A 17,742-nucleotide genomic window follows, 5' to 3' on the forward strand; every position below is an offset into this window, starting at 1 on the left:
TTCTTTACAATTTTACTCAGAGAGTAAATTTGTGAGTATTTCACCAGAAGTAAGAAATTAACATCAGTATTATGTATAGAGGATAATATCAAATTTTGACATACAAATGTAAAAATGCAAATAATAAAACTAGGATTAAAAGGTACATAAAATCCTTGCGGGACAAAGGATTTCACTTTCAACAGGCTGCCCGTTTATATTCCACTACATCCATACGGAAGGTCAAGAAATTTGTTATAAAAAATAGAAATCTGTAGTAGAAAATAATATATTGAAAAAAAAACACCAGTTTGTAAAATTAGTTAAACTATCATATACAAAATTGCAAATTTCTTTATCAGTATCTACAGGAGGCAGTGAAGTTGTTAATTTAGCTTGATATTGCACAGCAATGTTACGGATGCTAAAAAAAACTGTAATTTATTATCAAACAGGAAAAAACGCCTATGACAAATATAAAAACATTAGTAATATTCCACATAAAGAAATAATAATAAAATAAAACTTTTTCCCACATTCTTCTAGTTCATTTAACAAGTTCCTTGACTCCGCTACATCATTTTACTAGAACGTACTTTTTTACTGTGATGTTGCGTGTGAATATTTCTTGAATATCATTTTTACTACACATACATACATAAATTTATCTTTTATTAAATTATCAAGTTTAAGAAATGAATGTTTAATAAATGAGGTTATTTTTCTTAAAAAAAAGGAATGTTAATACCCGAATATAAAAATGAAGACAAAAAAATAAATAAAATAAAGAAACACAATGTACAAATAATAAAGGTGAATTTGACTTTTACGTTAAATAATAACCTGAATTCTGTTAATGTATATACTCTGTACTCTCCTCCTAGTTAGAAATATTATAATATACATATATATCCGTATTTTACAATAACATGTAAAGTTGTCTCGCTCCGTATCACACTAGTTGTCTTTTGATAAATAAATAGTTTCTCACAGGTTGATCACGACAGTCAGTCAGCGCAGAAAGTCCGGCCGGATTACACTAAAAATCCCTCTGTTCCATTAACTCTAATTTGTGCTCGCATCGTTTGGACACTGTTCATGATTTTCTTCTGATGTCCGACTAAAGTAATACCTAGCAGGGTGAGTTGTTGAACGGTAAGATTGACTACGGCGTCCATGTCTGTGATGTTGGCAGCGTGGAACTTCTCCACGTAGCGGTGCATCTTGATAGAGTTGAGCCAGTCCTCGACGCAGCTGAAGTGCGTCAGGTCGGGCGTGTCGCCGGCCAGGGGGTTGGCCGAGCGGTTCTGGGCGATCTTGCGCAGCGTGTCCGGACAGCGGATCAGCTTGTCCAGGGTCTTCACGATGCTGAGGAAGGCCGGCCGGTGCGTGCGCTCCTTCTGCCAGCAGTCCAGCATCAGCTGGTAGATGGCCTCCGGGCAGTCCATGGGCGAGGGCAGCCGGTAGCCTTTTTCGATGGACTTGATCACGTCCTGATTGCTCCAGTTCCAGTAGGGACGCTCGCCGAAAGACATCACTTCCCAGCAGACTATTCCCAGCGACCAGACGTCGCTGGCCGAAGTGAACTTTCTGAAGGCTATGGCTTCGGGGGCCGTCCAGCGGACCGGGATCTTGCCTCCGCGTGTGGTGTAAGCGCCTTCCGTCGTCGACTCGATTTCCCTGGACAACCCGAAATCGGCGATTTTGCAAACTAACTGGGAATTCACTAGCACATTACGAGCGGCCAAATCTCGGTGAACGTAGTTCATTTCGGAAAGGTACTGCATTCCCGCCGCTATTCCTCTCAGCATCCCGACTAGTTGCAGCACTTGGAACTTGCCGTCGTTTGCTCTCAAAAAGGTGTCTAGAGATCCGTTCTCCATGAACTCGGTGATGATCATCACGGGATTGCACTTGGTTACCACCCCTTGAAGGAAGATTACGTTGGGATGCTCAAACTGCCCCATGATGGAAGCCTCGGTGAGGAAGTCGCACCTGCTCTTGTCAGCGGAGCCCGGTTTGAGAGTCTTGATGGCTACATCTATCTCCTGCACGCATGACGGAGGCAGCTTCAGCTTCCCGCGGCACACGTCGCCAAACTCTCCGCCTCCGATAATGGCTTCTATGGTAATACAAGATGCGTCTATTTCTCGGGCAAACTCTTTGACGGCTTGATTGGGATCTTCGTAAGTATGCGGATCTATATACGTACGGGAAGAGGTGCCGGCCGCAGTGAACAGCGGAGTTGTTACATTAGAGTTAGTTTTCACCGGCATATTTTCTAGACCAGTGTAGACTTCTCCGTTGCGATAGTCCAGTGTATTGCAATCGCTCGGTTGCTTCTTGTTGCACTCGTCGTTTGCTCTGGAGCGTATGAACAAAACTGTCATGATGATTATAACTACCAAGAGAAAGACAACAGCGACCATGGCCCCGGCGATGATCTTTACCTGCATATTGTCTTCGTCGCCCATATACTCCGGGCCCAAGATCTGACCCGTGCGCCCAAAGAGAACGGGACTATATTCTCCCCAGCCTCGCTGCGTTTTGGCTCGAACTTGAATCCCGTAGTCTGTCTGTTGATGAAGACCATTAATTGTCACTTGAAGGTCAGTCGACAACATCGTGGAAAAATTTGTTCCTTTAATATCCTGCTTGGGAAACCACCTCACTTCGTACGTTTCTACTTCGAATTCCGGTTCCGATATGTCGTTGATCATGGGAGCGTCCCACGCAATGGTGAGTTCGGTACTCTTCACGGAAGCCACCCTCACCTTGTTGACGGCGCTGATAACAGACGCTTCCGTAGTGACGGAGATGTCCGCAAACTCGGGATCGTGGCCGGAGATCTGCGTGACGCCGTTCTCGGAGAACACCTGGAAGCGGTAGGTGGTGACGGGGTTCAGGCCGGAGACGGTGATCCTCGTGTCGTTGAAGAGCTCGGCGGCGGGCTGCAGCTGCACGGCGGCGCTGCAGGCGTCGCAGCGCAGGCGGTACACCACGTCCAGGCGGCCGCCCAGGCGCGCGGGCGGGCGCCAGGCCAGGATGACGGTGGACTGGTCCGCGAAGGACACGGTGAGGTTCTCGGGCGCCGACGGCCACTGCGTGCACGGCATGCCCTTGGGGTCCTCGCGCGCGCGGTAGTAGCCGAAGTCGCAGGCGCACTCCGCCACGGCGTACTCGCTGGACGCGGAGTGCGCGGGGCAGGGCGCGCACGCGTCGTCGCTCGTGGCGGCCTTGAAGCGGCCGGGCGGGCACTCGGTGCAGATCTGCTTGTCCAGGTCGGGCTCGTAGCCCGCGCGGCACTTGCAGCCGCCGCCGGGGTGCGTCCACTTGCCGTCGCCCTTGCACAGGTACGTGGGCGGGTCCACCACCTCGGCGTTGCGCACGCACGTGCCGTTGGCCTGCTCGATGATGGTGATCTCCTTGCCCGTGGGCGTCACCGGGAAGTGCGCGAAGTTGATGGTCGCCTCGGGGCACGTGATGTAGTACACCTTGATGGCGAGGATGGAGCAGCACGCGCCCTGGTCGCGGAAGGCGAAGTACACGCCGCGCTTGGTCACGGCGATGCTCTTCACCTCCGTGTTGATGTTCACCTCCGAGTTGGCGTTGAAGCGCCCGTCGCCGGCCGCTATCCGCCCGATCAGCTTGTAGCTGTCGGGCTCCCAGGGCGGCTGCTCGTTCATGGCCACGTCGAACTCGTAGTACAGCAGGCTGAACGTCTCCTTGCAGCTCAGCGCGTTGCCCGGGAACAGGGAACAGTCCCTGATGGTGAACTTGACCTCTATGTATATTCGGTTGGCCTGTCGCCTCTCGATGAAGGGGGTCCACAGCCAGTTATTCACGTGGTTGTAGGCGACGTCGCAGACGACGTACGAGCGCCAGTTGATGCCCTTCTCGAAGTTCGTGAACGACTCCTCGACCCAGCCGGGAGTGCTGGCGGACTCTCTGAAGGGATACTTCGTCCATTCTAGCTTCTCTTCCACCGAAGTATCCAACAGAATGACTTGGTCGCACGAGATGCTCCGGACCGTAAAAGCGAAAAGTATAAAGAGAAAAATTGGTGCCATCGTTATTAACGCCTTTCCCAACGGAAGTTGGATTTCCCTTTGCGGATTTTCCCGATTATATCGGCATTAATGTCCGTGAGTATTGGAGGAACATTGAGAATATATATTTTAACTAGGAATTCGTCACATTTAAATGTATGCACGGCACACGTATCGAGAACTCGCTCCTCCGAATGTCGCTGCTAATATAACTAACTATCGTATATATTTAAGATAAAACTAGAATTTGAGTAAGGCGAGCATTATTATTATTAATATTAACACTTCATATTGCTTTCGTATGTTGCTTTTAGATTAGAACATGCACTTTCATTAACAATGATCCAAAAGGAAATATTTCATCGAGGGGTGGGGGGATTCTGCCATTATGAATATTGTTATTTTTATGGCCGCGGAATATTTCGTTCCCCGGACTCGAGCGTTTACATTTTACAGATATCACATGTGAGGTTCACGTTTTGAATGTACGCATTCCACTTTTGTTGCGCGAATTACGATAAAAATAATCGAAAATTCACGGCATCAAGACACCCCGCACCCATAGCACAAAATCTCAAGCCGTAAACTGCCATAAACGAAATACCTCTGTGAAAAATATAGATGAACATAGACAAGACCATATGTAGGAACCCGAAATTCGATTTTAAATTTTTTCGGAACAGGGTATTTTCACCCAGGAATAATATTAAATCCTGTTGGATTGAAGAAAATGGTTGATTTAATAATGATTTTCTTCTTCATTTTGTGTGTACTTATTTTGTTGCTTTGCCATTTATCAAATAAGTTTAAAAAAATAAAAATGTAACTCCTCCGGCAAATCAAATAAGGTGTTTTGGTAGATTTCCGCATTATAGATTCCTTTAAAATGAAAAATAAAACTGTGAAAATGAAATTTTAAAAACGTTATCTTTTTTGAGAAATTTGTTTCCGTAAAATAGCGTTCTAATTTGTGAAAGCAGCAAAATCCCATACATCCTTGTTTCGGATTCTAAAACTTGTTTTGTTTTTCGTTCGCAATACTTTAAAGTTTATTCATAAGAAAAATATATATCTCGTTCGTACGATTGTTTTGTTTTTATTTTAGATTTTGTCAGTCCAGAATAAATAAGTATAAAACAAAAAATTTCGCAATAATTCGTACATAAAACTAAATACAATCAATTACCGATGCGTTTGTCAGTCTTTTTCTTAGAAACTCCGTTTTCCAAATAAATAAATAAAAACAATGTCACCAAACAAACACTAAACTTATCCTACAAAGAAGCGGCGTTATGGTTAGATAGTTCAAGTTAAATATTTTATGGCTCTATGCATACTTAATCAGTTATTAGTGTAACACAGAACAAGATCTTATACATAAGTAATGATGGGTACGGATATGTATGGTTTTGTCAGTAGTCACAATGCAAAATTGCGAAATGTCGACATATTATCAAACGATTAGAATAATGCATATTTTAATGTTTTTTTTGTGTTTTAAAAAAAATATTATAATAAATTTAATGGCTTTAAAACATGAATTTAGCATGAGTTAACTGAGGTTATCACACAATGTCTCGAAGAAGTATTTTCACACCGTATGTTAAAGGTTAAATCCAGTATTCATTTTGAGTGAAAGTATCCTAATCCGAATTCAGAATTTGAAAACTCCGAATTCTGCAGTAAGGCTAAACGCCTGCCGCTTGACACCAATTAAGACCGTAACTTACCTGTAAAGTTAGAAGTTGAGCCGAAAATCCGATTAAAAAGAGAAAAGACATTTTCTGTATAGCGCTATCCTTTTCTTCGTAAGAATATTACACGGGAATAAGGTTTTGAATGTAAAGACTTGCAAGACTAAGCTTACAAGACTTCTACATGTATTGCGTGAACCGTGAACCCTGGTGTCAATGGTGTTTCCAGGTGTGTTGTATGTTGTATACGAATTACTAGTAGTCTGAGTGTAGTCGATTGGTCGTGCTTGTTTTTCCCTCTATCTTCAGGTATCGAATGGAATATTAATTTGCTTTTACTTCTAATTGGAATATTTAGGTTGTTGCATGTATATATATTATTTAAACTTGTATTTTCATTTAATTTTTGGATGTTAAATCTGGTCTTCTCGGCATTTTGCTAAATGCCACGCCTATTTTTTTTCTTTGGATTGCTATGCGATGGGCGTGATAAACTTTTTATGCGCGCGCCTTTGTGTATTATATTTTCGTCATTTATTAAATATATAACTTTCATTACAATTATGATGACAGAAAACCTGAGCTTAAAATCAATCTTAATTGGTATACAGTAATAAAATAATAGAGGTATTTCAGGTATCATAAAATCTTCAAGGAATGCGACGCCGAGCATGAATTCAATATAATAATATTTATAAATGTTTTTTTAAAGAAAATTCTATTCTTATTATTGTTTTAGATTTCTACTTTATTACTTTAAAGTATTAATTTGTTATAAGAATATACATAGAGGAATCAATTCTTGCTCATATGTAAAAATGGATAAAACGATGGTTCGTTATGAGTATTTTAAATAATTTGTAATAAATATACTTTATTCCATACAATGTCTTATTGATGTACTTGTTTTTTACTCACAAATTAAAGATATTTCATAACTTGAGTCATCTTGTTTAATCAAAAGGGCGTGACCTAATCAGGAAAGTAGTGGACTGATGAGTAATAAATTTTACATTATTGCTACAATGAACTGTATGAATCAGTATTCAAAATTATTTTCTATTGCTGATTGGTTTTAAAATAACACCCTTAATTTGAAGTAAAAAATAACATCTTATAGACAGTCTCATTATCATCATCATCATATCAGCCCGTTGAGGTCCACTGCTGGACAAAGGCCTCCCCCTTCCGCCTCCACTCCTCCCGATCCTGCGCCGTCCCCATCCACTGTCTTCCAGCAAACTTCCTAATGTCGTCCACCCATCTCATCGGTGGACGTCCTTGAGGCCTCTGGTTCCTCGGTCTCCACACCAGAACGCGTTTCGTCCATCTGTCGTCGGTCATTCTGGCTATGTGACCGGCCCATTTCCACTTCAGCCAAGCACGTCACAGACCTGTGTCTGGCGTCGGATCCAATCGTTCCTTTTTTTGTCTCTTAATGTTATTCCAAGCATAATTCGCTCCATGCTCCTCTGTGCAACTTGCAACTTATGGGAGGATTGCTTGGTCAGAGTCATTGTTTCCGCGCCATAGGTTAGGACGGGTAGAACGCATTCTCATTATACTTATTAATAATTATTCTCACGGGTTAAGCGATCTGTCATAGAAAATAAGAGTCAAGTTGTGGCAAAGTGGTGAATAATTTCTAGGAATTATCATGTCTAGGACCGTGTTATATGAGACTTGAAGCAAGCAAAAGAGCAGGGTTAGTCTTGAAAAACTTATTATTGCATCCACGTAAGCAAGTTCATTTTTCTAAAATAAAAAACAGACACTTTATTAATAAACAGTGTTAAACGAGCCCATCTTAACTCATGAATACTTACATCATAATACTGTAATGATATCAAATCCGCTTCACGGACGGATGCCAGTATTAAAGAAACAAATATCTAAATTTCTACCTTTATACTGCTGAATACAAACATATTAAATAAGTTAGATTTCTAAGTACATAAACATGTTTTAACATATTTCTATTATGTATAGTAAATTGACAGTATTATATGTGGATTTCTGCAAGTAAATATCTCGATTTTTCAAGATATATGACCATTTTGACAAACCTATATTCGAGATACAAACAGGTGTTTATTATAGCTACGTTGCATTTACCTGTAACACTATGCAAGATGTGTTGTTTTATGCGACTATGACTATGTTTCAATGATCAGATTTGAAGTTACGTAGATTTTGAGATACAAAAGACAGTAAGGAAGGAAATAACTTGGCCAGTTGAGGTACCCCTGTATACTGAAACAACACAGCACATTTAGTTACTTTTTGACTAATCGAAGAAGATATAATCAATCTCTTTTTATCCTTATCGTTGTAAATAACGGACCAACAAAAATACAATTAAATTGATATATTTGTGTATATAATAAAAACATTATCATTTCTCTTAAGTTGAATAATCTTAAACTGCTTGTCTTGTATTATTAGACCTCGGATTATATAATATTTATGTTCGTAGACAAAAAAAATATATGGACTCATGCCATTGAATGCAATCTGTTCAATTGTAACTGTATTGTCATGAACTTGACTCTTGTTTATTTATTTTAATAAAGAAAAGCGTAGTCGGTCAATGCTCAATCAACATTTTGTATAAAACGTGTTTATCAGTCAATTTTACAATGTCGGTCAATGCTTAATCAACAGTTTGTTGACATACATTTTGTATGAAAACAAAAAAATATCAGTCAATTTTTCTTGTCTAGTTTGCACTTAAATTGCAAGGAGTGTAGTTGAGTTTGTGAATGAAGCGAGGATCTACTTAAATTTTATATGAAAATCAAAAAGTATCCAACATATCGTCAGATTAATCCCTCTATTGTCAAATTGGCTTAATCCATAAAGTGGAAAATATATCATCAGCTTAATCCGTAAAGTGGCAAACATATTATTAACTTAATCTTATGGATTAAGTTAAATTAAATTAAGTTAAATGAGAAACATATTTTAGGCTTAATCTGTAAAGTACCAAACATATTGTTGACTTGATCCGTAAAGTGGCAAACTCCATCTGTGTTTACTTTATAGAGATATTGTAATTGTTACCATTGAACTATTGAGCGGATTGTTTTGTTTAATATGTAATCGAGGAAAAAAATATTTTCAGTTTTCTGGGTGTATGTGATGTATTTTTTATCTTCCTTCCCAATCAGCTCTCCTATATGCAGTCAAGCCTCCAATCGATTCCAATAATTTATCAAAATTGTCATGTTTTTCAATATGGGAATGCATTATTGCGAAGTGAATTGGTGTTTGTTTAACCCTGGATTCGTAATCATTTGTCCGTCAGACCACGCAAATGCATGTATGCATTAATTTTATCTGTTTGTCAAATTTTAGTTAGTAATTAAACATGTCTTCATCCATTTTGTTAAATTTGTAATGATAGTGGTCTTCCTAAACAAAAGGTTGTATTGTCCTCTTAAATATGGTTATGAATCCTGGGTTAAATTCCATTTCTTTGTTATGGAATAGGTGGATAAAACTACCATTGTGCGCATTGCCCCTTGCATTTTGTTTGCATAATTTTTCAGTGACTTCAAAACTCAACGCTATTAACAAATGTATTTTTTTCTTGTTCTAGTTACTTCATGAATGTAATAAGAGGAAATGTCTATTATTGAAGAACGAGGTGATTACAAGAAAAATCCTTTTTTCACTGGGAACGAGTACAGTGATTTCTCTCCATTTTACATTGTTGTCGCTGTCTGCACAGTAATTGGGTTTGTGCTGTTTGCCCTGAACGTTATTTGCTGCTGCTGTTCCAAATACAAGGAGTATTGGCAGGATCGTCACACAGGTACGTTCAACTGTCCCAGATATCGCTCACTCCTTTCAAGAATGTCATAAATAAAAAAACTTGATCAATGTATTAAAAATAATTATCAAGCCACCTTTTGAACTTTTCACTGTGCAATAGATCTTTTTAGGTAAAACCTGAAGGTTTTTTCTCCATTTACAAAAATAATTAAACAATACCTTTTCTTCAAAATGCAAAAACAACATTTTCTGCACTGTAGCGGGTAAATATTAACTTAAAAATATGCCTCTCTTGCTGGGAAATAATACATTTTCTGGGCATTCCGAAAACATGCACAACTGAAAATTGTTAATTTTTTATTTATGACGTTCTTGAAAGGAGTGAGCGATATGTCATAAATGATAGATGCCCAGTGAGGTGCGTGAATATTTCAAATTGTTTTGTTTTTTGACTGCATTTCACAAAGAAAATATCCACATATTCCAGAGGCAGTTTTTGATTATTGAACAAATAATATAACAAGTATCAAAGTTTATTAAAAAGTAAGCGTAGTATATGAAAAAATGTCAATATAATATTTACATACTTATTGTGTTCTGTCAGAATGTTATAAATACCAATTGGAAAAGAATCATCTATAGAAATCAAAATGTATGTAATGTTCAAGTGTCGTAATTATTTTTTTTATTATTAAAAACTTCGGTGTATTACTGCTGTATTATAAATTAACTGTTAAAATTACTAAACTTCTTTAAAAATAAATATACATGACTTTAGTCCTTTAATTGGTGTACCAAATATCAGTATCAAATATCAAATAAAACTGTTTTTATCAAGTATTAATTTACTGTAATTAATAGTAAAATATATACAGTAAACGCTGCTGAAATCATTGTATGACAGAATTAAAAATGAAGATATAAGAAAGGAATGTAAGGCTGAACAAGGAATAATTGAAAAGATTAGGAAGAGTTCATAAGGGTGGTTATGGACATGTGGAGCGAATGAGTAACGAGAGAATGGCATAAAAAAATATATGTGGCGAATGTGTGCGGAAAACAGAACGAGGATGGCCAAAAAAGACTTGACACAATCAGATCAATCAGAACCTAAAATCTGGTAGTATCAAAAGTCTGCATAATCGAAGGGCGTGTATGATTAGATGTATGGATGTGAAGGAGGCGAGGAGTGTGTGTCAGGACAGAAGAGTGTGGCGTTCCATCCTTTCTGCCTACCCCTGCGGAGAAAAGGCGTAATGGTAGTAGTAGTTCTAATGTGTAAAGGCAACTAGCTGTAACTCAAGTTGCGGCTGTTTGGCTTAACACGGCTCAAACCATTCTTATAACTAGCTTCTATCACATACAATTACAGATTTTGCTCTATCTCTTTCCTTTACCGAGATATTCATTATCTAAATAGCCGCAAAACTGTATTAATTTGCAACATGTTTTGGGCAGAAAGCATCATTTTACGTTAACTATAAACTGGTTTATTTCGAAACTACTGTTTTTAACTTGCGGCTATTTGCCTTTAGAGTAGTAGCATACAGTATGCACATCTAAATATCTGAATTCCGCAGGTAATCGCTGGCTGGTGTCGTTGTGGTCAGCCACTCCTCACAAGCAGCCACCACTCGACTACACAGAGCTGGAGAAGGGGTACGTTCCACCCGCAGCGCCCTTCATCAAGACATCCCAGGAGTATCTGGAGCTTCACAAGCGGGAGAGCGAAATATAGGACAAGATGGCCTTCATCATCCTGTACCCTGCGGTGGCCGCTTTGGCTCTCTTCATTGTCGGGATCATCATCGTGCTGCTGCGCTTCGGACCGAGGATTTGCGGGGTCCGTCACACCGCCCTGACTTCCCATCACGAGTGGGATGACCAGGTGTACGAGCAGAAGGTTTCCTATGCTTAGCACTTTTTTGGAATTATCGCTGGGATCATTACTAGAATCACAATACAGGTCGGAGCTAGCACAATGATTTTTTTTCGGAGATATCTTCGGAGGTCTTTCTTGTAAAGACGTGGTATCTTCACTCTTTTTTAGATGCAAACATACTTTTCATAGCTGATCCATTTGAAAAAAGAAATCTCATATTTTATAAGAATAAGAATGCAATGGGACGTTTTTGTAACTTTTTAAACCTATTTTTTAGATTAAAAAAAAAGTTAGACAAATGTTACAGCTATAGAAATGTAAACTCTACCTCACTTACTAGAATCATCTCTGCAATCATTACTGGAATCCTTTCACTAGAATCATCGCTGGGATTATTACTGGAATCTCTTCAGTATAATCTTCGCTGGAATCATAACTGGAATCTCATCAGTGGAATTATCGCTGGAATCATTACTGATATCTCGTCAGTATAATCATCGCTGCAATCATTACTGGAATCTCATCACTAGAATCATCGCTGGAATCATTACTGGAATCTCATCACTATAATCATCGCTGGATTCATTACTGTAATCTCATCAATGGAATCATTACTTGAATCTCATCAGTGGAATCATCGATCAAATCATTACTGGAATCTCATCAGTGGAATCATCGCTGGAATCATTGCTAGAATATTTACTGTTTAGGTTTTGCACGATGATTTTATCGTAAACCCATTCTTTGAAGGGCAGTAAAAGATTGGGAGGTTTTTTGAACTTTTGAAACATATTATTTAGATCTTATTTTACTATAAAATTAAGTCTAAATTATCAAGCTGGAAACATAAACTCAACCTCTAAGCTTCTAGCGATAAGTTTGCTTGTGTATTGTCATTGGCTGGCAGTATTTTTTTTACTACTTATTATTTTGTGGCATTACAAACTGATGCGTGTTGAACAGTTAAATCAATTCTGTTCAGAATATGCCATGGATTCTTTCTAACTTGCCCAGAAAATACGCATTACAGAAGCGTAATACGTAATATTTTAATATTGAAGTACAATTCTCACAATTTTTCCTTAGTAGTAATTACTCCTTAAGACGGCACAAGAATTACGGATCATACTAATGCCACCGCAACGTGGCACTTTAGTGCATATTCTTAACATTATTATTTTTATAGATTTAGCTCGTAGATATTTTTTGTTCTGATAAAAGTAATTTAAATAAATAAAACATTAACTACAAAATATTGTCAATCCAATGCCAACATTGTATTTTTTTTAAATTTACCCTATCAAATTTAGATATTTAAGTTTCGGTTTTGGTACAATAAAAATAGATTTAGATACCAATTCTAATCTTCAAACTGCGACAATGTTGTTATTGCGGATTTACTATTTTGGCATTGGAGTGTCATATATTGTTTTTAAGATGTGTAAGCGTATTAGATATTATTACTGTATTTTACAGACTACATAATTTTAAACCTAATACCTTAATTTTAAAACAATTTTTGAAAATACTGTTTTTACCATTTTATAAGATATAAGATTGTGCAAAGCCAGACTAAAAAAAATCTTAGTTTATAAAACTGAAAACTCCCTGACTTTTAAATCAACAAAAGCATGTGTGGTACATTTTTTATTATTTTACGATTCTTATCGCCTTACAATGTTGCCAGATAGACATAGGTTTCCCGCAGCATCAAACATATGGCCATTTTTAAAACTGGTCGAATTTTAAATCAAACACTGGACAATTGTATGCTAATTTCGAGTATAAGACGTACCTGGATTTTTAAGGAAATTTTTTAAAGAAAAAAGTGCATCTTATAGTACGTAAAATATGGTTATAATACTGTTAATTAAAATCAGCTATTTCTGCCGGAATATAATTAAGTACACATACAGTGATTCATCTATTTTAATGTGTGATTTATAAATATAGTTTCATTTTTAAACTAATTTTAAAATCTTTTGTTATCTCTGTACGAGTCTAAATATATATATGCATTATTTTCTCACAATTTGAATATCATGAACTAATAATTTTACCATTTATACAATACATATCGTCAAATTATATTTTTAAAATGGATTTTTTGGAATAAAGTATTTAGCTGGTGAAAAAATATATTTTACGTATGTGAAATATTAAAATTTTATTTTAAATTGATAATTAATATCGATTCATTTATTCTTTAAATTTTACTTGTTGAATATCGATCTCTTATAACGGTTTTCATAATTATATGTCCATAGCAGTATTTACCAATTAAAATTTAATTTGAAAATGAAATGAAGTATGTCATTGTACTCGTGAACAGTAAATAAAGACTGTCAATGTGCTTCCATAATTGATGGTTTCAACTGAAGTGCGATTGCAGAATTTTAGTTGACGTATGACATATCGCTCACTCTTTTCAAGAACGTCATAAATCAAAAATCGTGAATTTTGAGTTGGGCATGTTTTCGGAATGCCCAGAAAATGTACTATATCCCAGCCAAAGAGGCATATTTTTAACGTAATATTTACCCGTTTTTGCGTTTTGAAGAAAAGGTATTGTTTAATTATTTTATTAAATATGATAAATATTTTTCAAATGGAGAAATAACCTTCAGGTTTTACCTTAAAAGATCTGTTGCACAGTAAAAAGTTCAATAAGTGGCTTGGTATTTATTTTTAATACATTGTGTTTTAAACTTTAAAAACGTTCTCCTGAATAATCGAGTTTTTTAATTTATGACGTTGTTGAAAGGTGTGAGCGATATGATATAATAAAAATTCAGCCCAATTTCTGTCCTTGAGGAGTCATAAATAGCAATCAATTCAACTGTGACTAAATATCAAATTGGTCGTGTCAATAATCATCATTTATGGAAATATTTTCAATTTTATACACTGTTCCCAGTATATTTATACGGTTTGGACTATTCCACATTATAAAAAAACATGGTTAGTGTTTTATTCATAAATATGTAAGTACATTTATATTTTTTTTATGTTTTATCAGAAGTGATGCAACTTTGATTGAATTATTAATTTGATAAACCTGGATAAACAGGATATCCTCTAATGACATATCGCTCACTTCTTTCAAGAACGTCATAAATCAAAAATCGTCAATTTTGAGTTGTGCATGTTTTTGTAATGCCCAGAAAATGTACTATATCCCAGCAAAAGAGGCATATTTTTAACTTAATATTTACCCGCTACAGGGCAGAAAGTGTTATTTTTTGCATTTTGAAGAAAAGGTATTGTTTAATTATTTTTTTTAAATATACTAAATATTTTTCAAATGGAGAAAAAGTATTCAGGTTTTACCTAAAAAGATCTGTTACACAGTAAAAAGTTAAATAAGTGGCTCGATATTTATTTTTAATACATTTTATTTTATGTTTGAACTTTAAAAACATTCTCCTGAAAAATCAAGTATTTTGATTTATGACGTTCTTGAAAGGAGTGAGCGATATATCATATACGTAGATGTGACACTTGCAACATACAAATGTCTATTTTTTGGTGTTCACAGTCTCCAACTGTATTGTCTGAATAAGATTCTCAAACGGATGCCATTTTGGTATATTTAAAGCATAACTTTATCACGTACTCTATAAAAGAATTTAAAAATAAGTAAAAATAAAAAAAAAACTCTTGACACCATTCCAATTTGAAAATATAATTTTTGTAGACATTTTTTTTATATTATATTTTTAGGTGAATAAATGCCCGCTATAGAAAGGTATATTAATTATAGTCAATTTATAAGGATGATTCCGTCCATTTTGTATTTTTTAAATAATGTGTATTAATTTTATGTCTTTTCATACTCTTGAATAAAAAGTATTTCTGAAATGAGTCTTTTATTTTACAGGACTAACTGTTTAAAAAAAAATACATTTGAATTTTATTTTAATTTTTTATAAAAAAAAAGTTAGTACCTTTCACCGAGATTTTCTATCTAATTTTTATTTTACCGGTTTGGAGACATACCCTTCTTGGTGAATACTATCAATACACCAGCATGCAAGCAACATTATATACCACCACCATAGTCATAAAATATTCATCGCATGTAATGTTAGCCAGACTGCAGACCTAGGTGATGCAACCCTGAGCATCCCTAAGCTTACGATCAGACACATAACTTATAAAAATGAATGCAATATAAATGTTCAGTAATGGGCAGAATGCTAAATGTTGCGGTGTATAGGACACTGCACTGTATAGAAGCAGTGTTATCTTGATTGTTAATTACATAAAGGCAAGGTGGCCAGTCTTACGCTTCAGGTATTCTACCAGCCCAGGGTTATATGAATTAAGTACCAGAGTAAAAAATCACCCTTGTTTATTTTGCCCAACCTGGGGATTGAACCCGGAATCTCAAGAACAGCAGCCAAATGAAAAAATCACTATGCTACAGATTTTTTTAAAACTCAGGAACACAGTTTTTCATGTTTTTAAAAATTATTAACATTTTATGTATTAAAATTGATTTACCTTACTTTTCAATATGGAGGTCTGGGCATTTACAGGGCTTACAAAAGTCAAAGGCTGGTTTAAGTGATCACTTTACATACGTGTAAACATTCACCAATTCTACCCAGGATTATTCATTCATATTAATTTATTCATTATTCATACTTTATTTGTATGTGAGGTCCAAATCCTGGATTATATTCACATACTTGAGAAATGCCGGAAAATACCATTTTTAATTTTTTTTATTTAAGCTTATAATTTGACCAGTTAATTTATTTATAACATTTTGAGTGCGTCCAAATACTTGTTCACAAATCTCCAATTAGGAGTTATTTTATACATTATTTTTTTGACATCTCGACAGATAAAGAATGATGACTTCCATATTCTTCTTCATCTATGTTGAGATATAAAAAAATTATGTAAAAAATAACTCCTGATTGGAGATAAATCAGATTCGTGAACAAGTATTTAGACACTCAAAATGTTGTCAAAATTTATTTAGTTCAAGTCAAATTTTTAAATTGATGTTGAATATTTCATTTTGTTTTACCCTTCCCGGTCCCCCAAAATTTAAAAAAAAAATCTAGGTAGACAGTTACATTCCAATTGGAAAAAATCTTTTGTCCTCTGCTCCACACACTGTTGTAATAGATATGAGTGACAAAAATGTAAGCTTGGAATTTAAATAAAAAATACTGATGATGAAAAAAATGTGGAATAACATCCGACATGGGACCTAAGAGGAAAAAATCGATGTCGAATGAGATTCGACATTGGACCAGTAAGGGTAAAACTTATTGATTTAAAATAAAGAAAACACCAAGGTTTGGGAAAGGTACAAGGGTTATAAATAAAACAGTAACAGTATGGTTGGATAAGGTTTATTGTTTATTAGAGAAAGTATACAGGTTATGTACCTTATTAAACAAAAAATAAGTCATCTTTCTACCTTTTGATGTATGCTTACATTTAAATTATATTTAGACTTACAGACAAGATACACTAGTATGTACTAACAGATCACGAGTCCAGTAAATATTACATCGGTCCAGTGGTGCTATAAGGGGTTCGTTTGCCCAACAAAAAAACTAGTGCAAAACATCAGTTTACATTTAACATAAATTTACTCTTAAGTAAAAAAAAAATAAAATAAATTCCTTCGAAAATATCTCCAATACTCTTTTTGACCACCTTCTTTTTATTCCTTTCTTAGCCTAAATAACAAATAAAAGCGTAGTCAATTTTTTTTCACAAAAATTACATATATGTATGACGCAACAACGATATGACAACACTCAATATTTAATTACTATGTTGTAGAATGACTTGGTCATCTTTATACTACGGGTTATATATTTTATATATTTATTCGAGAAAGTATTTTGTTTAGATTTCTAAATTTTTTGTATTTCTCTCTTAAATTCTAAGATTATATATATGATTAGAAGAAATTTGAAATATTCTGTAGATATAATAAAACAACCGGCCAGATTCTCGCATGAATTGAGACAATACGTTTCTTCTTCCAATGGTATTTTCAAACTACGTATGCAGTGTACAGCCTGGATGTCAAACCTGGCTGATTTAGTTCCTAATTCTAACATATATAATTATTTAATTTTGAGTAATCTTACGTTTTCCTACATAGTAAACAATTTAGTAAATACCGGAATGTCAAATATGTATAGAATTTCAATATTGATACATAAATATATATATATTTAGAAGAATATAATTCAGTTCTCTACAGTAGAATCGCGATATAACGAAATCCAAGGGACCAAAAAATATTAATTCGTAATAACGAATTCCCACATATAACGAATTTTTTAATATCATACTTAGTATGTATATGTTGCACGCCGTTGCA

General features: G+C 35.8%; 3 protein-coding genes across 4 annotated transcripts; 2 read left to right on the forward strand and 1 right to left on the reverse strand.

Moving 5' to 3' along the window:
• Positions 1-258: 258 nt before the first annotated feature.
• Eph (Eph receptor tyrosine kinase) lies at positions 259-4,341 on the reverse strand. Its single transcript, XM_088260182.1, has one exon. The coding sequence runs from the start codon at positions 4,047-4,049 to the stop codon at positions 1,014-1,016; it is 3,036 nt and encodes a 1,011-aa protein (XP_088116308.1). The 5' UTR covers positions 4,050-4,341; the 3' UTR covers positions 259-1,013.
• A 1,477-nt stretch (positions 4,342-5,818) lies between these two features.
• On the forward strand, positions 5,819-13,533 carry wrm1 (wurmchen 1 transmembrane protein). 2 transcript variants are annotated; one of them, XM_088260188.1, is made up of 3 exons: positions 5,819-5,951; positions 9,324-9,539; positions 11,080-11,237. In XM_088260188.1, exons 2-3 carry the CDS (start codon positions 9,350-9,352, stop codon positions 11,235-11,237), a joined length of 348 nt encoding a protein of 115 aa, XP_088116314.1. In that variant the 5' UTR covers positions 5,819-5,951; positions 9,324-9,349. The 2 variants fall into 2 exon arrangements, with proteins under 2 accessions (XP_088116314.1, XP_088116313.1); XM_088260187.1 differs by having other exon boundaries at positions 5,913-6,031; positions 11,080-13,533.
• On the forward strand, positions 11,244-11,417 carry wrm2 (wurmchen 2 transmembrane micropeptide). Its single transcript, XM_088260189.1, has one exon. The coding sequence runs from the start codon at positions 11,244-11,246 to the stop codon at positions 11,415-11,417; it is 174 nt and encodes a 57-aa protein (XP_088116315.1).
• Positions 13,534-17,742: the final 4,209 nt, after the last annotated feature.

Source organism: Brachycentrus maculatus, unplaced genomic scaffold (genome assembly GCF_059751285.1).
Source record: "Brachycentrus maculatus isolate JH-2025_06_01 unplaced genomic scaffold, ASM5975128v1 h1tg000126l, whole genome shotgun sequence".
NCBI classification, from domain to species: Eukaryota; Metazoa; Arthropoda; class Insecta; order Trichoptera; family Brachycentridae; genus Brachycentrus; species Brachycentrus maculatus.

What these genes read in the sequence shown, in the direction of transcription:
- Eph (XM_088260182.1), bottom strand. Translation starts at nt 4,049, where the DNA reads ATGGCACCAATTTTTCTCTTTATACTTTTCGCTTTTACGGTCCGGAGC.
- wrm1 (XM_088260188.1), top strand. Translation starts at nt 9,350, where the DNA reads ATGTCTATTATTGAAGAACGAGGTGATTACAAGAAAAATCCTTTTTTC. An exon ending in TTGGCAGGATCGTCACACAG is followed by an intron (nt 9,540 to 11,079) that starts GTACGTTCAACT and finishes TGAATTCCGCAG; the next exon opens with GTAATCGCTGGCTGGTGTCG.
- wrm2 (XM_088260189.1), top strand. Translation starts at nt 11,244, where the DNA reads ATGGCCTTCATCATCCTGTACCCTGCGGTGGCCGCTTTGGCTCTCTTC.